Genomic DNA, 26,926 nt, shown 5'->3' on the forward strand with positions numbered 1-26,926 from the left:
ACTGGGGGAAAATGGGGGGGAAGCTGGCCAGGGCCTGGGACCGTGACTCAGGAACTGGCTGGGCATAGGTGGTCAGCGGGTGGTGAGCAGTTGTGCTGTGCATCACTTGTTTTGTATATTCTATTATTATTTTTATTATTAATTCTCTTCCTTTTCTATCCTATTAAACTGTCTTTATTTCAACCCATAAGTTTTACCTTTTTTTTTTTTTTTTTTTCTATTTGATTCTCCCCCATCCCGTTGGGTGGGGAGGAGTGAGGGAACAGCCGTGTGGTTTTAGCTGCCTGCTGGGTTAAACCACGACAATGGCTAATACGCTTCGATTTTTTTTTTTTTTTTTTTAATATATATAGCCTCTTTTATAAAGATCTGGGTAGGCTGTGTCTTTACAGTTTGTTTTGAATCAAGACCACTGCATAGCCCAGCAATGAAACTGCCCAGCTGACTTGCTCTATTGAAGAATATGTTTCTTTGCTTATTTTCTTTTTCATCTCTGGGCACTTGATGACTTTTTAGGTGAGTGCCGTAGAGAATTAGACCTGGTTTTTACCTCTGTCATAAAACTGATAATCTGCAGAGGACTAAGCAGTGCAGTGGGTGGCAGAGAAAAGGAAGAGCAAGCAGGGAAATGAGGGTTTTTCTTCATGGTGATTGAACAGTTGCACTTGATTTATCCAACACTAAAACCAGCTATTCTCAGTTGTGGTAGAACTTGTTCTGTTGGTCCTGAATCATTATAATTTGCCTCTTTTGCTTGTGTGTATGTGTGTTAGGTTTTTTGGATTTTTTGTTTTGTTGTTGGTCATTTGTTTGAAATTATGGCATGAGATTAGTTGACTGCCCCATTTTAGTGGAGAAAATAAAAATGTTCTTACAAACGAGTTGGTTCTAGTTATTCAGGGTCATAAAGGAAGCTTTCTGCTTTCAGACTGTTGCAAACAGTCACTTTATCTGTTGGAAAATTGTTGTAAAATTGGAATTGAGTTCATCTAATATTAATGTTAATTGTCCAAAGTGTGAGCTGCGGTTATATAGAGAGAAATTCACTCAGGCAGTTTTTAATTATTTACAGAAGAGCCTATGGATTCCCATATAGAGGATGCGGTCACGTGCGATTTTGCATACAAAAGTGGATCTCACGTCAGTCAGTCCGAACTGACTCCCTTGAGTGTGGATCACACAGAGAAGGTGGAGAATGAAGATAAGGGCACAAGTGAAACAAAAGAAGAGGTGAACATGCAGAAGGTGGAATCAAGTTCTCTTCAGATATGTGCAGATAAAGACACACCAGTCCTTGGAGAGCCATCACGTTCAGCTAAAAGTGTTCATGTGCCGCCCAAGCCAGGTAGTCAAATTTCTGGTAGTCATTGGGATACACTGTCATGATTTTGTATGTTGTTGAAGTCCTGCTTTTTATCTTGTCTAGTAAATCAAGAATTGCTTCTTTTCATTGCCTATGCTCTTCCCAATTTATGGAATTACAGTGTATAAGCTGAGAGGTGCTGTGTGTTACTTGTTTTCTTAGTTCTTCCTGAAAGTTGCATTGATTTTTTTCTTTATATTAATTTTTTGGGGGGTTAGTTATTGAGAATAAGTATCTACAGCTGCCAGTTTTGTGTAAGCTACTTAGATTGCAGTCAGATAGGTCAGGGTGATTGGATCTCATCAGACACTGGGACCAGTTTGCAGTTTGGGATACTTTTGTATGCAGAGTAAGATGTACATCCAGCTTTCCCTTTCTTCTGTGGGATATGGTGACTCAGGCTTTATGTGGCATGAGGTATGGCTCATAGAATATCTCAAGTTGGGAGGGATCCGTAAGGATGATGGAGTCCAGCTCCCTGGTTGTGCAAGACTAAGAGCTGGATACAGTTCTGGCTGGTGCTGCAGGAGTGCTAGTTACCGAGTTAGGTTAAGGCTTAACCTTGTCTCTTGTGCAGCGGTGGGAAACCAGTTTAAGACCCAAGAAAAATGCCCTAGGTATTGTTTTTACGTTTCTTCATTTCCGCAGGTCATCTTGTTGTAATACAAATTGTGTCGTTTACTCACTGTGAGTGCACCCCTGTGAATAACTTGTTTAAGCTATATTTCTTACGCTTTTATAGCCTATTTGCCACAGACATAGCTGGCATTGGAAATACGTTCAGTATATTACTATGTTTTTATTTTGTAGCCTTAAAGGAGATTATATAGCTTTCTGCTGATTTAAAAAGAAAAAAGAGTACAGAGACTTCTGGTCCTCTATAAAGAATAATATTTTCTAGGTGAGCTTATTCGTCTGTTTGGGACCTTTCCTTGTTTTAGATTTTTGGCTAACTTTAGATTAGAAAAGCAGTGTCACCAGATAAATGTGACATTATGTAGTAATTGCTCCTTTTTTTTCTTGCTGTGAACTTAATATTAATGTTTCTGTAAGGAAGTGCAGTGAGTATGTATAAGAAGTAAGGCAATCTCCCTCATTTTACTTCTGAGGTATTTATACAATGCTACAGGTCTCATGTGCCAAAAACTGAAGGTAAATGTTCATTCATTTCTAGAGCTTTGTGTGAAAGTACATGGAATATTGGTGGCATTTTTAATATAATAATATTAATATCTTTTAGTGTAATACTAACTTTAATAGTATGGTCACTTTCCTCAATACTGAAATTATTGCTCAGTCAAGGTTTTCTATCATAATTGTAAAGATTTCCGAAATGCTGCCTTTGGGCTGAATTCGAAGATGAAATCTTTACCTAAAAAAGGATAATCTCAAATCTACATCTGCTTGCAGTGGTGTTATGCTTTTCACATAGCTTGTTGTGACAGGGAAGACCATGTAGCACCGCTGGTGGGTGATCCTCTGTGTGGTGTCATCATATCTGTTGCACATGCAGAGGAGTCTTGGAGGATCCCCGAGGAAAAAAGTAGTGCTGGAAACCACTGCTCCCAGGACATGCCCGCAGAATGCTGCAGGTTGCCTCTCCTACAGCTTCTCTTGTGCTGACTACATTCTCATGGGACGTGGGTGATTTCTGGAAGGAAAATGGGAAGGGGTGGATGGATTATTACCAGAATAATTCATTTGACTGACAGCCTGCACTGGAAAAGAAGGTAGAATTGCTGACAGGCTCTTTGTGGCCCAGAGGTTGTAGAGGAGACAGCCTCGTCGTACAGACCATGTTTCCAGTTTTGCATAGGCTCTACAATGGCCTGGTCAGAAAAATAACGGGTATTTTCTGAATTGCAGTTAGCCAGTACGTGGTGAGTAACGTTAGTTAAAATGGCAGTGGAGACTGGCTGCTTTAGAGTTTCGGTGTGTGTTGTGGCATCATACTAATTCCTAATTTCTCTCACCTGTTACATCTTGTGCCAGTATTTGAGAATTTCAGAGGACTTTTTCCTTCACAAAGAGTTTTGTCTCCTTCTATGAGGAGATTTCAAGTAAAATAATGTTTTTTCCTCAATGAATGCTCATTCCAATTGGATAAGCTTTTCACCAGCTTAGCAAGCTATTTTGCATCTAAACAAAAAGGAAAGTTTTCAGAAATGCTTGATCAGAAAACCAGTGGTGCTGCATACAAGCAGTACTGTTACATGTTCCTGGAAAACTATTCTAGAATTTTTAAGACTCTGTTTTATATTTTGATTTTATAAAATGCAGTCAAAGCTTTTATAGCCCTTATATATTTTGTAGTTTATATAACTTTTTTTTGTTGTGCAAATCTTCAAAACCCTCTTGTTTTTATAATAAGTGATGACAAACTTTGGGTTATGTAAACTTCATTTTGGAAGTGAACTAAGTGGATATTGACAGCAGATGGCAGTCTTGGGTAAATTATTAGTGTAAACCTGCTGTTATTTTGAAAAAGGTGAGGTACGGTCTTCAGTTATGTTAGGAATAACGTCGGGTGAAACTTGAAACACTGGTAAGGCAGATAAAGAATGGCTGAAACATTGTACTCTAATTTCTGAAAACAGGGATTTACTTTTATAGAGGAGAAATATGCATTAGTGTGGTTCTTCCTTTCTAAAAGTTTTAAGTGAAATATAAAAATGAATAATAAATGCATCAGCTTATTTAATTCATCCTTAATTTTTTTTTAAGGGTAGGTGGTGTCACAGGTCAAATTCAGTTTAAAATTTTCCAGATAGAAAGATGTTTAGTTTTCGTCTTGGAAAATGTAGACTTATTTCATAATAAGATTGTTTAATTGCATTTTTATTCCTTTATAAGCAAAACAGGTCATTGTCCTATAGGAGTAATGGGCTGTTTCTGCACATTTTCAGATAGAAAAGAAGGTTTGCTTATGTCTGAATGCACATTTGTTGTTTTAAGAAGTTTTTCTTGCTAACTTACAGCTTATAGAAGATATGAGACATGAAACAGATCCCAATAAAGATGAAGTACTCATTCTTCACATGTATCATGAGTGTTTTAAATAAACTCTTCCTCTGACTTGTTTGCCCGTGGACAGGTCATGTAGTATCTGTAATTTCCTCGTAATATTTGTCCTTTTCTGGTGAATAATTTTAGCTGTATGGATGAGCCAAATACTCAAAAACCTTAGCTGAGGGGTAAGAACACTCGATCATAAAATCTGCTAGTGCAATTGTAGGATGTCTGAATAGTGCCAACGTGGCATTAGCTCCTTTTCTAAGTCCCTGAGATGCTCTCAATGTTTCAGCTCTCTCAGTCTGCGTGGCACAACCTGGCTGGGACTCTTCTGGGTGAGCCACGACGAGCTTGCTGCTAATTTGCGTTTAGGAATGCACTTAGAAGCTCTGGAAGTTCAGTATGGTACGCACATTAAAAAGAAGAGTTTACAGCCTTACTGATACTTAAAAGTTTTTTCCAATAGAAAGTATTTTGCTAATTTCTATGATGTATCTATTGGTAAAGATGCAGGCAGTGGCTCTGAGGGCTGCAGTTCTTTGCAGGTGAAGTGACTCTAAACACATTAGTGAGCTTTTAAAATATTGGTGCTCTCACCATTTCCAGCTTGCAGAAGGATACCACTGTTCTCATTGTCCATGGGAAGGCTTGAAGCAAGTAGAGGGCAAGAAAGATGTCGGTTTTGGCTCGTAAGTTATTAGTGAGGAGGAGGAAAGAAAGCTCTAACTACGTTTTCATAGGAGTTGTGGAAAAAACAATTTCCGTGGAATTTCCAGGCTTTCAAGAGAGTGAAGTGGGATAAGCTATAGTTAAGTCTGGATTTGGATTCTTCTTTACTTCTTACAAATATTAACAGAGTTGGAAATGTCTTCTACCTAATGCTTCAAATGAAAGCACCTCACCATTCAAGGTACTTTCCCATTTGAAAAGGTAAGTCTTTCAAAAGTTGCCAGTGGGTCTTTGCAAATCTGTGGATTTCAGGAGGAAGCTAATGGCATAAAAGACTGCTTCTGCAGTTTGTCATAATACTTGTTACAGTTTTGGTTCTGTGCAAGATATATGACTGTTTCCCTATATGGGAGTAGCTTTTTCTACTTTTCCTCTCTTTTTGAAATTTTTAATATTATGGCTCTTTTTTTGGCCTCCAACTCATCTACCACTGCCCTAAAAAGTAGTGAACAATGCAGAATTAGAGTTACTTTGTATTGTATTAGCTGGCTGCTGATGCAATTTTGAGTGCAGCTTTCCCTCTGTATGAAACATGCAACAGCAGCTGCTAAGCTGAGACAGGTATTCCTTGAAAATTGATTATTTCTTCCACCACTGTTTCCGGCAGCGCAGCAGATTCAAACATCTCTCACACAGCTTCTGGAGAGAGGTACGGCCTTCAGTTACTTGTGTGTGCTATCTGGAATAGCCAACAATGATGTACAAACTTTAGGCAGAACTGAGAGTGTTAAGAAAATGTTTCTTGCTTTTTGTAATTTTTACAAATTTTGAATTTATGGATTTACAATCAGTATCTATTAAGATTATACTGTCTAGAGAAATTGCTACTTGTAAGTAGATTATTTGTTTGGTAACCATCCTTTCAGTGGCATGGGGACCAGCCATATTTTTTTTTTATTGAAGAAAATTCTGTATTAATTTTTCTGGTACTGGCATTCTCATATCTTGACTTTTTACCTTACTTTAGTGTCCTAAGTATAAAATTAATCTGCCCTTCATTGAGGAATCTGGACCACTTGAATCTTTATTTGTGCATGTCTTTGGATTTGCGTTGCTTTAAAACTAAGTTCTTGTAGTACTACGTACTATTTTCGTATTTTCTAGGTTTGACTTTTACGTAAATAACATTTCACAAATAGAACGCTATAAATGGTTGATCTGTTAAAGATAGAAGTAAATTGATAAAAGTGAATTGATTAGTAAAAACAGACAATCTGAATATAATTCTAAGCAAAGTTGTGTGACATTAGTGGTGGTGGTGGTATTTCTATATACTGCATAAGGATTCCAGGTGACAAAAAAGAAATGCTTTTTTTTTTGTGTGTGTGTCTTCTACAGGAGCCTGTTGTGTAGCCACCTGGGTTTCTAATGCAGTAGAACAATTCTCTCTGAATTCATCTCTGAGATTTTGTAGTTTTGGTGGTTTTTTCCTTTCAGTATTTCAAGCTGATCCTGTAGCTGTCTGGATATAGTACATCATCATACCATATATTAAACAGCAGCTTTTCTTTGTTTCTGAGAGGGGGATGTGGTGTAATGATTTATGGATGGACTTTTCAGACTTTTTACAGAGAGGAAGTCTTTTCGTTTGAAGTTTTAACTATGGGATGGAATCATGGTCAAGGTGTTTCCATATTAAAGTGCTGCATTAAACAGCTGTATAGGAGAAATCACCACAACTTAGCATGGCATTGGGCATTGTTGATAGTTGTAAATGTGAAAGACCATGTCACATTCAGACCACAGTCTGCAATTAATGGTGATTTTAACCATTTCTTTTCAGTGATTATGTAAGAACTACTTGTTTGTTGCAATTTGTGGTATTTAATTCTTTGCCTGTGCCATTGTAGGGAAAGGGGCTGATCTGAGCAAGCCACCGTGTCGAAAAGCAAAGGACATACGGAAAGAAAGAAAACTGCAGAAACTCCTTCAGAACCAGATGGGCACATTTGAAAGCTCTCAACTTCAAGAAGGAGATCAAGTTTTCCTCTCGCAAAACTCTAAATCTAAAACAAACCAACCCAAAACCATTGAAGACTTCATTTTTGTCTCTTTACCTGATGATGCACGACACAAATTAGAGGTAATGTCTCCTTCACTGTTGTTGGAGGTAAATCAAGGAAAAAATCTAGTTAAGAAGTTTTTTGAATACTTAGGTTTTTAGTTTCTGTGACTTTATGGAATGGTTGTAGTTTAAATCTTGGAATACATGTGGTACTGCATGATTGAGAGAGATATATGTATTTTTATATATATATATGGTGCAGCTGAGCTCTGTGTAACCACAAGAGGGTACTCTTGCATTTGCAGTCAATCGTAGCAGAGACTAGTACAGTTACCAAAATAACTTGTAAATTGATTTCATACAGTGTGACTTGAAAATGAAAGATTGAATTAACTGAGTGTTGAATGATGAGAGAGATGCAATATTTAGTTCTGCAGTATATAGATACTTGAACTATTTATGCTAATGAATCTTGACAAGAAAGCAGTAACTGTTCTTAAAATTAAACAGATAAGAAGATAGCTGCTTTTTGTAAATGTCATTGATATGTGTTGATGTCTTTGGAAGCTGTAAAAGTGATGGTAGAAAATTTTGCTTAATATACTGGTTGCCATTGAATCTATTATTAATATGGCGATAGTCATCTGGAAGACTTTTGGACTTTCTGACCCATAAACCCATTTTTTTCTTTTTTTCTGGAAGCTGAAAAACTATGAATATATTGGAAGTTAATTTTTTCATATTCTTTCGGTTATTAATCAAAGAGGTAGTGACGATGGTTTAAAAGATTCACCCTGAATAACTGACAAAAAGTCATGAAATTGATCAATTGCACTGACTCCTCCAGATTTTCTGACGAGCTGCGTAACAGGAGTATGATGGCTTTGTCTGAACATCTTCATTTCGAAGATGCAGGGAGAATTAAAAGGAGGATGATTCCAGTGGTGTTTTCCCAGATTGTCTTTGCTCCTTACTATGGCTATCAAGTGGGGTGTTTTGGGGCTTTTTTTGTAGCTCAGAACCAATGCTATTTCAGAAAATAGAATCATATCAAAAATTACCTGGTTTTTGAAATGAGCATGGCGTTAAGCATGCTTGAAAAGAAATGCAGTGTTGCTCATGCGATCGCATCCTTTTTGGTTAGGGAGCAATTGTTCTTGCAAAGAACAATTTTTACAGATTTTTAAAAAATAATTATTTTATTTTTGTATGTGTAAGGGTGATGGTGGGGAAGATAGATAACTTCCTATTACAATTAACTCGTAATCGAATATGGAAACACTGTTTCATTTTTCTCTTTCAATTTGAAAAACATCTAGAAATCCCCTTGGGATTATTGGAAAAAAACAGTCTTTTTCTAAAGAGCACAGATACAAGTCTTCCAAATGCATGAGTCCTTCAAGTATTTTTCAGGCTAGTATGAAACTACAAGAGAAGATTTTTAAAAGTACAGCAAAATCTCTTTAAAATGTCAATCTGCATACCTTTTTGTTGGTATTATTTCCTGAAAACTATTTGTGTAGTTCTTCTATAGGCATTTTAGTCATCTTAATTTGCAGTTTGGAAACCTTGTGTGTTATTCAGTGTAAATATAAAAGTCTTCAATAGCCTAAATCGAGCTGCAGAATTGGAAGGCTGTTGGCTAATATCAATTAAATTGTTAGGGCCCTTGTGCAGGAATTTAAAATTTCTCTCTGTTGTGACGTTTGTGTATGTATAAATATATAGTTATTGCATGATATTGTAATAATAAATGTGTTTAACTTCTTCTGAAGGTGAAGGTGGTGAGATCATCTCCACCAAGTTCACAGTTCAAAGCCACATTTCAGGAGTCTTACCAGGTCTATAAACGTTACCAGATGGTTATTCACAAGGACCCACCTGATAAACCAACTATAAATCAGGTCAGAAGGCCAAATGAATTTTATGCAAAGCTCAGCTTCCCCTCCATTTCATGTGTCTTGTTTCTAGGAGAAACAAATGTGGATTTTATATCCATTGTATACTCAGGAACATGTAAAATACTGTATCAAATAAAATCAACGTCCTGAAAGTGCAAACTCTTTTGATATCTCTTTGCGGGTGCCACAAATATTTGGTCTTAATTTCAGACAGAAAAGTTAAGGAAGTCATGTGGGGATGCTATTGGGTAAGAGGTGGAGAGGATGAGGCTTCTGGAGGTAAACGTTGTGGGCCTTACAAATACAAATCTCATAGGAACTAAAACCAACTGGACACTTACCCTGATAACTCGTCTCATTGGCTTTGGTTTGAATGCTTCCATAAGGAGGAACAAGCATGATCAGGGCCAACATGCGAGTGAAGAATTTATCACACATACAAATTGTTAGTTTAAGTTTTATAAACCTCTTAATTTTCAGTTTAGCCCTCCAAGAAGTAATCAGTATGCTCCATCTAAATTACACATCGTTACTGCTTCTTGTAGTGACCATGTGGTGTGTAATAGTTAACTGTCAGACATATTATGTCTCTAGTACTATAAAGAAAAAAAATTCACGAGTTTGGAGAAAAAGTATATGTAGTAAGAATATGTAATTGCTCAACTGGAGCAATGAGTGATGTGCCATTCAGAATAATATATTTTAAAAGTCCTTGAGGCTGTATAATGAAAATAAAATTTGTGGTTGATTTTTTTTTTTAGGGAACTTGATAAAAAAAAAAAGGTGGAATAAATTGATGCTTTGAAGTGTTCTAGTGTTATACAATTTTTATTCTTTAGTGAAAGTACCAGCAGTCAGCTTAAGCTTAGTGTTAGTCTTCAGACTTTCCCCTCTAGAAGGATTTTCTTGTTCCTGTGTTTAAAGTAGAAAACTGACTTCAGAGGCTTTGAAGTGGATAGGAGGAGATCTTTCACTAGCCTTACCTTCAGAAGCATATTATCTGATTATATGCACTCAAAATAGTATGCTTGTATTTTCCTTGCTCTGAAGGTGAGGTTAGTACCTGTCTCCTTTGAGGATCCCCAGTTCAAATCATCCTTCAACCAGTCAGCCACTTTATTTGCCAAGTATCAGATGGCTATACACAAGGATACACCTTCTGAGTGTGGCGAAAACGAGGTACAGTTCACTGCATGCACCTTTATGAAAACATTTTTTTGTAATACACGGTTAAATGATGGAAAATGTTGTCTCTTAGAGTGATTATATATATTAAAATATTGGAGTTTTTGTTTGGGAGGGAAAGCGTGGTGGTTTTTAGCAAGCTTCTGTTGCAGGCATCAGCCCAGGGAAAACTGAGCTGAATGGAGAGGGATTGTGCATCATCATAACTAAAAAACTAATGTTAGTAATGAGTTAAGTAGAGCTCCTGTTTGTGTGCAATTTGTAGAGGGCTGGGACTGAGATTTCCGCTGGAAATGGGATAATGGTATGGAAGCGCTTTTTTGATGGCTAAAGCATCTTCTGCTTTAAAGCTGTTTGGTACCTTTTGCACATTCCTCCTTAATTTTTTTTGTTGTCTCAATTTAACAGGTGAAGGTTTAAAAAAAATTCTGTTTTATTCACATTTCATTGCTAAGCATACCTCTCAACTAGAACTCACCTTTGCAGTAGAAAGAGTGAAATATTCCCATCAGCTGATTGTCTGAGATTCAACGAGAGTACCTTGCGCATGAATAAAGCCTGCTTTTAAAATAGAAAAAGGTGTTTACAGGATGCTAATCCTAATCTAATAAGTAAATTTTTTAAAAAAAGTACTTGTGGGGTTCTAAACAAGCAGCAATTCTCCATTTCTCTGGCAAGTGGCACAACATTCTCATTAGCAGAATTAATAAAACTGCTACCTCAGATCTGTCGCTTCTATCTACTGTAAATGTAAGACTTCAATATTGATCAGCTATTGAGTCAGACTTTTCTGTTCTTGAGAGCAATACTTGCAGAAGTGGTACCTAGCTAGCTGTGGCTGCTTTCCAGGTAGAATAATAAAACTACATAATCATTTCTGGCTTTAGTTCAAAAGAGTGTAAGGAAAGCTTTTTTTGTGAGATCTCTGTAATGCTACTGTGGAAAGCCATAAAATTTATTTCACTTTGTTTTGTAAAATAATAGGACTCATAACAATAAGTGGTAGTTTCTGCCCTTTCTATAATTACTGACATAAATTGGGTTAATTCTAATAAGGTAAAAATTGGAAACATGGCAAGAAAGATTGAGGTATTTCCTAGATTTGTACCAGGCATTACCTGGCCTGATTAGGGACTTCGTTCGTCTGCCGCAATGAATGTATTTAAGCCCTAATGCTCAGATACAGCATATATGCCACCATGGTTTTGCTCTGAAAATCTTGTTGCTGCAAAGAGGGTGATAGGAACTTCATATACTTACGTATTCTTTGTTTAAAATTATGGATTTTTTTTTTTTAATACAGACATCACATCGTGAGGAATCAAGCAAAATCACGATGGCTGCTTGCAGTTCAGTTCTGTTTAGCAGTTAGCTCTGGGTTCAGCTAACCTCTGGTTGGTTTGGTGTAGGCTTGGGTTTGCTGGCCTTAATCACCTGTGGAACTTTGTTTTTTAACTGAGGGAGTCGAAGGGAGGAAAAGCTTATAAAGATGCATTAAGGACAGTTCTGGCTTCCATCACCTTAAGGTGCAAAGTCTTTCGTGGGACTTCCTGGTGAATAGGAAGGAGATGGATTTCTGTTCATGCTGCTAATAGCTTAACAGATTTTTATCCTCCTCTTTTTCCTTGTTACTGGCTGTAGGTGTTTCCCTGCTTGGCCTTTATCTTCTCTGTCTCACAGGCTTAGTGTAATATTTCAGAGGAGACAGGATCTTCTCTGAAGCTTCCAGTAAATGTTAAAACTCAGTCTGATGCTGATGGCTTTTAATTTAGGTCCTCCTTTAGCACTAGTAAATTATCCTGCATGTTCATGTGACTATCTGGTCTTTCTATTCACAGTTATTAGGCACTAAAGCTCTGTCACTTCAGTCAAAAGCTTTTTGTATTCGATCCCTGCAGGAAGTAAACTGAAGAATGCTTTACACAAAATGTATTTTGATGTAGATAGCCTCTCTTTTTTTTTTTTTTTTTTTTTTTTTGTATACTGAATTTGTGTGGGAGGAGAATTATCTGAGTCACTTTTAAGAACAGAAGATACCAAATAGGGTAAAACTGATCCAAGTTATTGAGAGGAAGGGTGGAAAATGCTGTCTGAAAGACCTCAAACTTTTTCTTCTTCCTCTTTTTCAGACTTTTTAATGTATCATACAGACATTATGGAGCCAAGCAGTTCTTTAAGGGTAGAATGAAATTCTGTTCTATACACAGGGCTTTTTATCAGGGTAGTAACAAGTCTGCTTTGGGCTTTAAACTGGCAAACATCCAGGCATTTTTTTTGCATCTAAAAATTAAATTTAGTTTTTAATCTGTGCAAACTAATGTATCTGTGTATGGTAGGTGAACCTCCTTTTCAGGGAGAGTCCTGCACACTTTTGTGTTTGGAAAGTTTCTAGCTTAGGAAAAGTATTTAATTTTATATTTGGCTGAACACTTCATATTCAGAAACCTGCCTATATTTAAATTCAAAATCCAACAAAAATTGTTATGGGACATATTAACAACTTCTTTTTGGAATATATTCTTAGATTGTTGGCATTACAATATAATGACTGCCTATATTAGCTGCTAGACTAGTTTAATATTAACCTTATTATATTAAAAGGCAATTTTAGGAATAGATTTAGAATTTTGGTGATTATTTGAAAATAACACTAATGTGGAAAGTTATAAAACAGTTCACAATATTAACAAAAGGTATGTGAACCATGAAGCTGATTATTGCTCCAAAAGAAGGCCCTCTCTTTGCACCTATGCAATGTCTATACATCTTTTCGTCAAGATTTTATGTGAGAAAGGGGAATAGATAATTTCCAGGACAGAGAATCCATTAAATACTTGACACCAAAGGTTACTTTGAACTTCTGGGCACTCTCTGGTTAGTGCCAGTTTGAGACTGGTGATAACTGGTGTTTTGGTGCCCTTCAGGACAGTGAGTCTTTCTGAATTTTGCCTTTTCCTCCTTCTGTGTCTCTGATGGAGACTGCAGTACCACTAATAATAGTCTGAGTTCATTAAAACAAATTTAGTTTGAGATTTTGCTGGGCAGAGTCCTGCAATACATTTTGATGGTGCAGTGCTGATTCCTGATTGAGGCAGTGACTTTTATTTGTTCTAATAAAAAACAAGGTAGAAATTTCATAGAGGAATAAACATTTTCCAAGTTCCAAAGCTGATCTTACCCCTGCAGTGACGAAACTCGCCTTTTCTATGGAAGCATCATCGTAATCTTCAGTGCCGCTCTCGTCAGCAAGTAGAGGATCTGGTAGGGTAGAAGTATATTTGCTATCTGCCAAATAAGTTAATATTCTAGGAACAATTTTGAGTATCTCCTTGCTCCTGGAATTAAAACCAGTTTAGCTTGCAAGTCAAAAATTTTCTAATCTGTTTCTATCTTGACATAAAAGCTACAACTGTTTTCTGCATAGGCTTTTAAACTATTGATTATCCCCTTTTCTCTCTCTAGTTTGTCTAAATTGACCTTTCCTTGGAAATCTTATCAACCCTTTCAAAAACCTTTAGTCAATTGCTACAGGATTTCAGCTTCAAAACTGACCCACTTGGCTCTGTGCTTTGCAGTGCAGTCAAGTACTGATGTTATGCAAAGATGTTGGCTCCTAAGAATATTTATGTCAGCATGTTTTTATTGAATTGAATTGGTGTCCAGAGGAAAAACATAGCAAATGATTTTCTAATTAAAGGTTGCTTCATAATACTTGCTCTTAAATAGTGCTGTGGAAGAACTGATTTTTCAGTTTTTCTCTGTGGGAACATAAAACCTTCTTATGCTGCTAGGTAAATGCATAGTCATCCACTTTTTTAGTAATTTATGTTCTCTGATCTTAAAAAGAGTTGTTGGGAAAAATCAGAAGAATTAGGGGGAACCTGAACAGATTATTAAGTGGTAAATTATAAATAGCTTCTGAATGAGGTAAGATACAGTCATGGAAAATAGGTGTATTGCTGCTATTGGACAAGTTTATCCAAGGCTGCTCCTGAATTAGCCAAGTCCCTGAACTGCTCATTTTTTGAAAGCAGTGAAAATGTGCAAGGGAAGAATCTGTTATAGTGTTTGTCGCATTCTGTGCATTTCTTCTGGCCCTTACGGAAGTTCTGTATATGGACCTTTTTCTCAGGTCCAAGGCAGTAGTTCCCCTGTGTGTGTGTGTGTGTATATGTATATATTTTAAAGCAGTAAAAGACTGTAATTCTGTTTAGTATGTGGATCTGTGTCTATTACATACAAAAAGCCACTAATGTAATCAATGGCAAGGATTTATTTACATGTCTACAAGTTACTTGTTTGGGTTTTTTTCTGCTTGGATGGTGGTTATATTTATTTTGTGAAATGAGTCAAGCCATAATAAAAAAACCTGAAGTCATGGAAGCCTGGACAAACTGAGAAAGGGAGACTTCTGTAATGAACAGAGAGGAGATGATAGGCTGAGCATCCTTTCATTGAGCAGGCGTTGTTTCCCTGTATTATCAGTTGAAGCAGAAGTTATAGAGCTGATCAGCAGATCAAGAGTACCATAATTATGCAAACAAATTGTTTCTCCTTCATTTGTCATAAGACATAAAATAAATGATAACATAGCTTTGTCACAATAATTCATGCACAGAGAAATGGACAAACATGGGTTTGAAGCCTGTGGGGTTTTTTTGAAACTGAGTAACTTTTAATAGCATTTGGTTATATATCTGGGAGAAAGTGTGCAGATTACTGTATAGAATAATGATCAGAGAATTAGACAGAAGGGTGAAGTTTTTGTGTCTTGTATAATCCCAAGAGGCAGAAATACTTTGATAAATCATTGGATTAAGTGCAGGTGCTAGGCAGTGCTGGAGGAGGCCACTTCTACTACAGACGTACTGCAGTCTGTTATCCTGGCCTTACTTCAAGAAACAGAGAAGCATATGAGAGTCACCAGGTAGTGCTTTATGCTTTAGCTTTGTAGAATTATGGTACAAAAATCTGAAAACAAGGTAGAAACACGATAGAAAGAAACAATATGGAAACAGTAATGAGGTCCGAGGGCAGAGGCTGGCTCTTCAGACGAGAACATTGGATTTAAGGAAGCTTAGTAATAGATCTGGCTTGTTTTCTGCTTTGCTAAGAGCAATCTGTATCTGCAAATGTTTTAACTCTTGCTCAACAGCCAAAATACCTGTGTTTCTGTGTAAGAAATGCAGGGAGGACTTTGCAGAATAAAAATCATCTGGAAAATGCTATGATCCAACTCTACCCCAGCTTCAGGGTGATTAACAAAGTATGAGGAATTATATATGTAAACGTTTCAGAACATTTTTTGCCACCTGCATGTCTTTTGTGTTTTATATGAAGTGTCAAAATGCATTTCTTAGTATTTAAATGATAGATACAGATGTGGAACTGTGTAGCTCTGGAGGCAAAGATTTTTAAAAGAAACGAATACTATGAAAACATTTCTTGGCCCTTTCATCCCAAGAAGGAAATTTTTTGATTCCAGTGATGTAATCAATGGCTAATTTGGATAGAATTGGGGATATCTCTAGCAGTTCTTTGTAATGTATCATCTCACCAGAGGCATTGCATTTCTGACCCAATGTTGTCTTTTTAAAAATGCTTCTTTAAGTCAATTATAGAAGCTGTCAGCATATTTTGTAGACACACACATAGAGATATATCTAAAAGTTTGCAGCTAGTTTAGTTCTTTAGCTGTATTCAGCTCTTGTGCTAAAAAAAAAAAAAAAAATAAATCAGTGCCTGTCATTCCAAACTGAGTTTTACTTATATTGCCATGTAAAAATTTGAAATGAAGCATTTTTTCCTTCCTACCTCTTCTCTAGTGAACTTAATGATTGATCTGGGTGGTTTAAAACACTGATACAATACACCGGGTCCATTAATGTGATTTTTTTAGGCTTTAAGTCTTTTTACACTAGTCTTTGTCTTTAAGAAACACAGCTGAAGTGTAACTGAAACAAGCTATGTGGCAGCTACAGAAGTTAGAAAACATTTCCATAAAAGATCATAAAAATTCTACAGTAGTTTCCAGAAAGAGCAAGAGTGAACAGTTTATTGCTGTTTAGACCTTCTGAAGCAAACGTTTTATTTAACTTTTCATGAGTGTTTTATAATGACAAACTTGTAGAAAAATAGCGTGTGTCTCCGTTCCCTCTGCAAAGCTCGCTGGACGCTCTCTTTGCTTTGTGCTTAACTAAATATTTGTCTTGGAAGAAAAGAATTTCGCAACACACAAAAGATACACTGTTTGAAAAGGTGCAAAAAATTACTGAAATAGGTGTACTGGGGGTTTTTTTTCCCCTTTCCCAGTTTTTTTTAATTGCCTCCCAGAAATCCACTTGAACTAATACAGAAAACTGATTGAGTAGCCTGGGAAATGCCGAGGAGCGTGTTCCGATCAATTCGAAAGCTGGTATCAGCAGCCAGCTGCAAACTTTTAGGTCTCTCTAACCTAGTTTCCTCTGTCTGTCTTTCTTTTCTAGTGAGAGAACACTTAAATCAATAGCCTTTGTGGTTATTTTTAACCTCTGTAGCTCAACTTGGCAACCATATGTTTTTATAATGCTCTTGAATTAGTTCTTTTATCATTTTGGTTGATGGCAGCGCTGATCTGACGTTTGGCTCTTTGTGGTCAGCTGCTGCTGCAGCACAGTGTCTCACTGCAGTGAGTTTGGGTTTCAGATCTCCGATATTGTTAATGTAAAGATGTGGAACGAGTACTTCCATATCAGCCTGATTGCTTCTGCTTACTCGTGTGGCCCCCGTGACTGTAGTGCCGTGGATTCATGGATTTTTATTCTTGGAATGCCTGTAAGAGCCTAATAATGGCTTTGGCACCTGGACAATTAAGTAACTTGTCCATAGTCATATTGTTTCAGTTCAGATTCTTTTTGCATCACAGTTTATGTTGTTCTTCCTGATTTTGATACTGAATTTTCTATGCAAATCTGTATAAAATTAAAAAAACTTTAAGACTGTCAAATCTTGGTTATTTTGAGAGTAAGTTTCCTCTGAGCAGACAAAGCCACAGTGGCTTTTGTCGCTCCAGAAGGGAATTGAAATTGTAATTCTGAAATGTATGTGCTGGTCCATCAGCAACTATTTCCATTTCATTAGTCCGGTTCTTGTACTGAAAACTACATTTGAGACATGCATTTACACTTCAAATCCCCTCTTTCCTTATGCATTATGTTTTGAAGGCTCGCTCTTTACCCTCGGGTCTGTGGATATCTCTGAAACTATGTTTTGTTACCATTCCTATATTTTTGTAAGTCACTGTTGAAAATGCTAAATAGAGCCAGCCCCAGAATAAGTCTTGGATTGCTCCGCTACCTTAGCTCTAGCGTATTGCCTGCTTCAAGGATAGCAGGATAGGTTGGCACCATCTTTCCCTGTAAACATGCTACATTTTGTCCCATTTTCCCAATTTTTACAGAAAGTTACAGAATTTTGTTCATTTTCCAGCTTAATTTCAATCTGTTTTCCTAGATAGTTTCTTTTTATTGGCTTTTGTTTTTCATTTAACAGCTGCTTCTAGCCTTACTGAAAGTTTGACTGGTTTTTTTTATTGTTTATTTTTTACTTTTCTCACTCCACAACTGAAGATGCCAGGGGCTCTCTAGAAAGAATGCTGTCTCTTCATGGCTTGTAAGCTTGCTTGATATATAGAAAGGTGTTACGATGTACAGGCCCAGTGTATGACTTGTCTTCTGTGTGGAAACTCACAATGTTAGTTTTTATAAAAGCCCCAAACCCCATATCCATTCCTCACCCCTCCTTTATTCAAAGGAGAAGGGCAAATACTCTGTTTGCCTTGACAGGGAATTGCAAATGTGAGCAAACTCTTAATACTGTCAAAAGGAAAATTATAAATTAATGCCTTTCTGGGATGTCTTCACACTGAAGGTCTCAGATAATTCTACAGTTACCGGTGATGACAGCTCAAAGCTATTTTTTCCTGAGAAGGCTATGATGTCATTGTGTGACATCAGTAATCCTCGCTTTCAGAAAGTCACAGAGCTACTGTGTGAAACCCATTCCGGTTTAGCATCCAAAGCATCTGAAGATCTTCCCCCGCCTGTAAAAGGAAGCAGGTGTGAGCATTCTAGTTTTAGCACAGCTGTAAAAAAACTTTTGCTCAAGCAAGTAGCTTTGGGTTGAACCAAACCTTCCTTTTATTTTTCTGCCTTTTTTCACCCTTCGATTTAATTCTCAGCGATGTGTTCCTCTCTTAGTTTTATTAACTATGGTTGAACTTACTTTGTTCTATTGGTTCTTTCTGGCAATTGTAATTAGTTTTCACCAAAGTACAAATGTTGTGGATTTCAGATATATAGTTTTTTAAAGGCTGAAGTTTATGTAATTCAGTTTGAAATTAAAATTAGAAAAGGATGACTTCGTGAAAGGAATTTTAATTGTGCTTGTGTGATGGATTGAGTTATTTTACATGCAATACCAGCTTTTGACTGTACTTCTTTCATGGTTTGAATCATTTTTGAATTGTAGTCATAATAATTTTGCAGTATTTTAATTTAGAAACTGAACCTTATGTTTCGTTTAAATAAATGTGTAACTAGGTATATTCCTGGGTTATGATGAAAGTGCTGTGGATTTGGGGGTAGGAGGGGAGAGTGAGGGTTGAGAAAATAACAGTAGAGGTCAGTGGATCTGAAATATTTATTGAATTCTTAAACTCTGCCTGTCAGTTAAATTCTTCCTTAAAAAAACCCCAACAAACCCACCACAAAAAATTGTTGGTTTTTTGGGTAATTGTTTCTTAATTGACTTCTAGAGAAGATTCAGTCTTCTGAAGTTTTCTAGGACTCGATTAAGAAAATTGTCTAAGCGGAGTATCAGCAGGTGAAGACTTGCAGTGGTTTGTTCCCCATAAGATTGTGATACAAAGTCGAGTACAGTTAAGAATTTTTTTTCTCGCCAGCAGTATAGGTAGTTGCAATGGTATATACTCCTGAGCAAGTAGCAGTTATGCTCAGGTACAGTGAAAAAGTCCCCCCTCATCCCCAAAGCCAAGGGATCCTACGGCAGAGCCTGGAGACTGGATAAAACTATTTGAAAAGTGTCATTGGCTCAGTTTTCTCACCCATAGGGTTTAACTTGCGCTATAAAGCTAAAGTTACAGATTAAGAGCTACTGGGGGTCTTCTGACATGAAAATGAATAACACATGGTTTATTTTTTCTGGAGCCTGCACATTCTGAAATCACTGGCTGTAAGGACTGATGTATGCGCAGTGTTGGAATTTGTAACTCTGTTGTTTTTTTTTTTTCCCATGGGAACATAACTCAAGAATTCAAATTTTGATATTTTTTTCCTCTTTAAGTATTATGTGATATTCCCTCCCTTCCTTGTTCTCTTTCCCTATCTGCAAAATCAAAAAAAATTCTGGAATTTAATTAAGATATTGCAGTCATTTGTTTTTTTTTTTCAAACTCTGAGTAATTTAGAGTAGTGGTGACCAGATCTTGTATGATGAATTATAGGCAATGCGCAATCCCCCGTCTTCACCAGCAGCTTATAGAAATGCAGTGTTCTTCCATAAAGACTGTGTCCAAAGGTTTACCGTTCCTCCACAGATCACCTACAGCTATGTGTTTGAGGGGGAAAAGTCTGAAATGCGACTGTTCCAAACTCTTGGTTCTTCTTGCATCAACAGATGCACTTTGTTGGAGACATAAGTCTTAGAGAAGGTTCAGGTTGTGTTCACTTTGAGCTACAATGAGAATGGTCCAGTTAATGTTTGCAGATCAAGATATACATATATCTATATATATCTCTATCTCTACCAGAGGCTGTGTTTTTTATTTCTAAAATCTGCTTTATAGCACTTTCTGAAGAAAAGAGAAAGCTTTAATTACTTAGGCTGTATATGGAACTCCGTCCTAAGTCAGCAACTGACAATAGCAGTGCTTTTTATTGTTCCTGCTTGCCTCTCTTCACCTTCCCTGGGAAAAATGGGATGACTGACAAATAATCATCCCATTTTTTGTATTCCCCTTTAAATAGTATAATCTTCTTTAATTAAGCTCAGAAATTCATAGAATTCTTGACAACAATCCGGGGTTTTTTATAGGTGTCTATATATTCTTTTTATCAAACTTTTAATTAAAAGTTCCTATTTACTATTACTTTGCAGTTTGTGATGTGCTGACTTACTAAATCACCCAGCTGTTACAAGAGGGGGAATTAAACTGCGTAACACATACTAACTTTTTAACAAAGGAATGTTTTGGGCTTAAATACGTACCAGAACTTAGTAACATGTTTAATGTGGAATCCACCAAAAAGGAAGTATTTGTATCCAATAAAACATAATAGTTATTTATTTACCATCATTTACTTATTACTCTTAGAATCTTGAACAAGCTCCAGATCATTAACACTTTGCCTTTTTGATTATCTGCAGCGCATCATTTTGTATTGAGTAAAGCATTGAGTTTTGAAAATGCTTGCACTTTCAGGAAGTTGACTTTTTTTTTCTTCTTCCTCTTCTTTAGACTTAAACCAGGCTTACTTATGCTTTTGAATGTAAATGGACTTAATCAGTTTATATTAAGAGATATGAGGGCCCTAGCCCCCTTGCAGATACCAAGGGAAGAGAGAAGGGTCATGTGTAATGTAGAATTAGACACCAGAAACAGACCTGTATTACAAGGTGATAATTCTCTTGCATCACATTTTTAAAAGTTGTCTTCTATTTTATAGAAAGGAAGTACTTTGGATGGTTGTTCCATCTATTTATATCTATTTGTATTTGTATCTGTTATAGCTAAACAGAAAGTGGGAGATGGTTTATAGAAATTTGGTTTTAACTCTTAAAATCTGATGGTGTTTTTCAAATACATGGTCCTGAAAGAGTGCACTTGTCTGGCTGTTAATGTATCCTGAAGTATTGCTAATATTTTTCTTGTTTTTCTCCTTTGCATATTTGGACTGTCTTCTTGGGCATGTATTTCCAATGAACGTACCTCGATTCAGTTCACACGATTCCTCTGTGATTCTCCTCTGGAGGTATGTATTCGTTCTAGATGCAGGTTTTGAAATGAATGTATTCTCTCCTCTTCACTCTCTGTAGATGGCAAACTATTGAAGTATAGGTGGTATAGATGGGTGTCGCAATATTTGTATCATCGCCGACTGGTAAGGAGGATAGCAGCATGTTTTCAAAGGAATCTGAGGACTCCTTTGCTGGATAATAAGCTACCACTGAATTTCGTATCACTGCATTAAGAAACAGTTGCAGAAAGTGCTGTCTCTTTTCTGTTCTCGATTTATTGCTATGACAGAAAAAGATGTATTACTAAATAACTTACTGAACTGGTATTTGATTATAATCTGAGTTAAAAGTTTAGGAGAGATGCCGTTGCTTCATTTCAAGTAAGGAAACTGCTGGAGATTTCTTGCGCTGTCTTCCTTGTTAGTCTTAAAGAGTTAAGTACTGCGTGACTGTAATGAAATTGTCAGGTTATAGTAATTACGCTAGTAATTTGATATGTCGCAGTTTGAATGAATCCATGTGTGGAGAGTTTGTTGCCTTTCTCTGCTGAGTCCACTGGCCTTTTACATTCCTGAAAGCTGAAGAGTAATAGAGCTCATTAGACTTTATAGGAAAAGGGCTTTTATCACCTCGTCAACTCAGGCAGCAGACTGCCATTATATTCTTAATTTTGTATGGCTACGTAGATGTCGATGCACGCTTCCCTGCCAGGTTTATACCAGTATTGTTTCTTACAGACACTTTTTATTGACATTTCGAAGCTTGAATTAAATTTTGTGTGGCACCACTACAGATGTCTTCAATTAGATGAAGTTAAATAAAAGAGGTTGTATATCAGAGGCCAAGGGATTCTTGAAATTCTTTATTCTGAAACAGTTGCCACAAGCAAATCTAGTAGTATGTAGTCTGTTTATTCTTTTGAACAAAAATAATTTAAAATCAAATTTAAACCTTACATGATTTCAATTTGTAATTTTTTGAGTTTTTAATATTGGTATTAGCTGCAAGCAGCATGAATGCCCAAACTCTTCCTGTCCTCTTTTTATTTCCTTATTTTATTATTCTGTTTAGTTTCAGTTTTGGCTATGGGCTCTGGCACAAAAAATGAATAGTTTAAAAAATTATATTGTCTGTAGTAGCAGAAAACTAGGCAATTTTCTATCAGTAAACAGGATAATGTAGAAAGAACTGTTTGGGGGGGGTTTATTCATCCTTTCGTCTTAGAAGCTGCATATAAACATTTGCCATTTTACTACTTCACATGTGCAAATATGACCTTGTTTGGAGAGGTGCGGTTATAACGGGTCAGATAGGAGAGCTGCATGGAGGAGTCTTAACCAAAGACTGATGTGCCCTGGTACCACATTGCTGCCAAAGCAAGGATGTGTGTGGAAGAAGAGCCCAGGAAAATTTGAACTACTCAGGGTGGATTCCTGGGCTTGGTGGTCAGTGAGTTATGGGGTGTTCTGGGGCCAGCGGCTGTGTCGGCATCACTAATAGCCATCTCGGTGTTTGTCCTGCCCAAGTTGTTCCATGTCGTCTTGATACAACAGTTGGAAGGAGCCTTAGGACTTGGATGCGCCGTGGCGTTATACAGTTGAATGATGATTTTTTTTGTTTGTTTGTTTTGTTTTCAAATCCTTCTCTAATTCCTCTTCAGTCTTTTTCCATTTCGTCTGATGCTAAGCGTTAAATCGATTTCATAAAACTGCTCTCAAAAGCATCTTTTTGAGTGAATTACTAATTTATACCTATTGTTTTAGATGTGTATATAGTAATATTTTTTCCCCATGCATGTACAAACATTTGATAGTTCCTCTGCCTTTTTAATCGCTTGGTATTATGGGATCTTTCTGTAGCTGTTTACACTTGGCTGTTGTTTAACCATCCCAAATACTTTTAAATTATCAGCTCAGTTTGCTGGAACACTGTTCTGTCTTCAGTGATTCACATACCAGTGTGGAGAATATAATGGATCCAGCACGATGGAAAGTGAGCTGCTTTCCATTATGTAAATGATCATTTGTTCTCAATTTGTTTGCTTTTATCCATATTGAGATGCTTTTGAATCCAAAAGAACTGAAAGGCATTTGTGAATCTAGATCTTTGCTCTTCAAAAAGCACATCAGCTTCTGCTCACTTTATTTTGTTTATTGATATGTGTTAATTTTTAGGAGATGTAATAATGAATGATGCAGTTGCAGGTCTGTAATTCCTAGGTTCACCTTCTGTAGAAGGTATATTTTATTCACATTTGATACACTGCTCAGGACTAAATCAAAACTCATTTCATTGAGACCTTGGCAAATTGCTTTTTTTCCTTATGGTGATGTAGGCATCACCGTCATGTCTACGTGGTGATACTTGAAGTCTCTTGCTACTGAAGTCCCTTGTACCTTCACAGCTTCACTAATCTTTTCAGCATTTTGAGCTTACTATCACTGTCCTGATTAAATAGTTGACAGTGTAGCTCAAATACTATACTTTTCCAGTAAGATACAGAAGTTAGCTCTGTAGACAGTGTCTTACGTTTTGATGCAGTGAGTTGGTTTACTTTGTCTTGATATGGAATCGCAGGAAGGGATCTCTTCGGATCACCTAGTCCAACCCCCCTGCTCGAGGCAGGGTCGGCTAGAGCAGGTTGTCCAGGACTATGAGTTTTGAATATCTCCAAGAATGGAGGTTCCACGGGCTCTCTGGCCAGCCTGCGCCATTGTTTGACCACCTTCTCAGTTAAAACATGTTTCCTTCTGTTCAGATTGAATTTCCTGTGTTTTAGTTTGCACGCAATGCCTCTTGTCCTGTCAGTGGCAACTACCGAGAAGAATCTGGCTCCCCTATCTTCATTCCCTCCCATTGGGTGTTTCTACGTACTGATGAAACCTCCCCCCGCATCGTCTGTTCTCGAGGCTGAAGAGTCCCAGCTTTCCCAAGCTCTCCTCATACCTCAGATATACCTTAATCAGATATACCTTACACCTCTGCCTGGTGCAGCCCAGGATCCCATTGGCCTTTTTTGTTGTGAGGCTGCATTGCTGGCTTTTTTAAATGAAAACATGCAGTGGTACCTCTCTGCTGACACAGCCTATATTTGTAGGCTGTTTTCACGGCATCTCCACTAATCTCTAATGAAAGGAGAACGTAGTAGTGAAAAGGAAATATGTTGCTAACCAAGAGATAGAAATCTACCATATGGTAGGTTGTGTGTTTGTGTGCCGTTGGGAAGGGAACTGCTGGAATTAATCACTTCACTTATTTGGCAGATAATTTCCACTGGAGTGTAGAAGTCAAGGGTTTCCTGGTTTGGGTTTTTTTTTTCTCTTTTCCTTGTGTAAGGGATAGCATGGATTTCATGTCTTCCTCCTCCCTCCATCCACAGCAGAGGGTGAAATGGAAAAGTTCAAAATGGGAAATCTCGCAAAACCTTCCTGAGTAAAATAATTGTGCAGTTAGTATAGTCAGGACCCATTTTTGGTAAGTGAGTGTGCAGTGCCTTCTGCAGTTGCACGCTGGTCTGGCATGTGGGTTAACAAATGCAATTTCCATAATAATGATGATAATAATGTAGTAAAACATATCTTCAAAGAAAAAGACCAATGTGCATTGAAGTTCAGTTATAAGCAGTTATTACATTGAGGTGTTCTAATTGGGGCAATATGTAATACCACTTGTTATTAAATATTTAAATTTTAATAATGCGTTATAAAATATGAGCAATCAAATGTGTTCATGCAATCATTAGCTAGCAGAATATGAAGACAGGTAGAATGAACATGTGATGGAATATATTGTCTTTTTCTCTGCATTATAGTCTAAATATTGGAGAGAAAATTCTTTATTTTAATTTTTGTCCTGGATTTAGTTCTTTTTTTGATTGTTTCAACATAATCAGATTATGGTAATTCATTGTATTAAAGTTTGAGTATAAATTGTTAATTTTAAATAAGTTAGTCCCTCTGGACTGATTCCAGGGCTAATGTGTATTATTTTGGGTAGATAAGGTAAGCACTCTCTGGTGGGGCTTGCTCACCTGATGTCACTGGTATGTTTTACATCACCTTTGACAAACACGGTCCCAGGTGGACATGGGAATAGTGTGAAATGGTATAACCTGTGTCAGGAAAATGTTTTATATTCTAGACCTGTTTCACGTCAAATTGCCTGGATGGTAGGTGAGTTAAAGGAGCCAAGTATTCATTGAGAAATTGGAGAAAACATAATACTTACAAGCATTACAAAGGATTACATTGTGTGAAAACTTTTTGAGGAGGAGGAGAATGTTACTCTCTTTAAAAACGTTATTTGCTTAATGTAATGGAGATCCCTGAACATTTTGCCTGAAATCAGTGCTGTGCTTATTATGTTTGTTACGGAACATAGCCTCTTTTATGCTCATGACATTTCATTGTAATTGCATTAGAGAAATAACTGTAGTTTATAGTTTACTAGAAGTTCTTAACTGATGCTAATACTTAGTTTGCAGAGGTCTGGTGACCAAACCCATGCAATGCCATTTGGAGTTCTGAGGTCCCACACAGACACAGCATTCATTTAACTTCCAAAGACTTTGTGTTGAGTGAGAGTCTTTTGTATGTTGGCTTGGACTATCTTTTTTAACATTCATGAAATCCTATATGATGAGTTTTTGACAAAGAAAGAAAATCTGTTTTAACTGAAACTTAAGCAGGTCTGTGTTATATTACCGATCACCTTTCCCCTTGGATTGCAGGAGATGTTTTATTTTTAGTGTCACCAACTGCACCTTGGTAGCTGAGAGGAGAACTTAACCTGTGCTGAGAAATCCATTGAGAAAATCTCTTACTTGACTGTGTCCCAGATTAAAAGTTTTACTACTGACCATGTGATTTCATTTGGCTCTACTGAAAAGTTGAGGATATTGTATGAAACCATAACTGTTGAATAAGTAGGCTTTACCTGAATGAGAAGAAACCCAGTTTAATGTGCTAGTACCAAAGTCTAATATCCCCATATACTGCAGATTGAGCTCTCGAATGTTTGTTTCACTTTTATAGTATCTGTAGCTCCATATCTAGGTTTATGCTATATAACCATATAAAAATGCAAACATTTTATTATATGGCCTTTATTTTGGGACTTATTGGTTGGGTAAGTCAGTTGAAATGATTTCTGTTCACGTGGTTGTTTTGACACATGTGGTACCAATTAGAATAACTTCTACTGCCCATCATCTCTTCAGTCTGTGCTACTGTATCAAAATACTTGATTAAACCCACCTTCTGTTGTTGTAATGCAAACCAGTTGGTAATAGTAGGCAATATTGTCAGATTTATTGAGTGAGAAGCAGCTTTCAGAAGATCTGGCAATGCAGTGAAAAACATGACTAGATGGATAATTAAGTTGAGCACAGTGGAATTCAGGATTAAAGTAAACTTGATGTGGGAGAAAATGGCATGCCAAAGTTGGTTGTGTAATAGAGTTTAAATTAGGAGATCATTTTCTTTTTAATTTGAAGCATCAGTTTCTGGCTCTAGGTGCTTTCCCCCATCCAGAGGCATACTTCACTGCACATCCAAAACTGTGGCGAACAAGAATAGCGAGTTCCTTAGTGTTTTTGCGGAAGATACTCTGATGTGGGCTGGCAAAGAAGCAGCTCCACAGATTCTGTTGCAACACAGAGTTTCAGGTTCTTAGATAAAAGATGTTTCGTTGGTCATAAAGAGTAAACCTTATAAA

General features: G+C 36.9%; 1 protein-coding gene across 6 annotated transcripts in view; it reads left to right on the plus strand.

Annotated features, from left to right (window-relative positions):
* The window catches only part of ATE1 (arginyltransferase 1), an 84,119-nt gene that overhangs the window by 3,529 nt on the left and 53,664 nt on the right, over nucleotides 1-26,926 (plus strand). For 4 of the 6 annotated variants that reach the window (XM_054831615.1, XM_054831612.1, XM_054831609.1 and 1 more), the window contains exons 5-8: nucleotides 1,073-1,345; nucleotides 6,955-7,187; nucleotides 10,061-10,189; nucleotides 21,193-21,225. In XM_054831615.1, the coding sequence (XP_054687590.1) occupies nucleotides 1,073-1,345; nucleotides 6,955-7,187; nucleotides 10,061-10,189; nucleotides 21,193-21,225 (668 nt within the window). Of the gene's footprint in view, nucleotides 1-1,072; nucleotides 1,346-6,954; nucleotides 7,188-8,884; nucleotides 9,014-10,060; nucleotides 10,190-21,192; nucleotides 21,226-26,926 lie in introns of all 6 variants that reach the window. The other 2 variants (XM_054831611.1, XM_054831614.1) reach the window with 1 other exon arrangement.

Source organism: Grus americana, chromosome 7 (assembly GCF_028858705.1).
Source record: "Grus americana isolate bGruAme1 chromosome 7, bGruAme1.mat, whole genome shotgun sequence".
Taxonomy (NCBI): Eukaryota; Metazoa; Chordata; class Aves; order Gruiformes; family Gruidae; genus Grus; species Grus americana.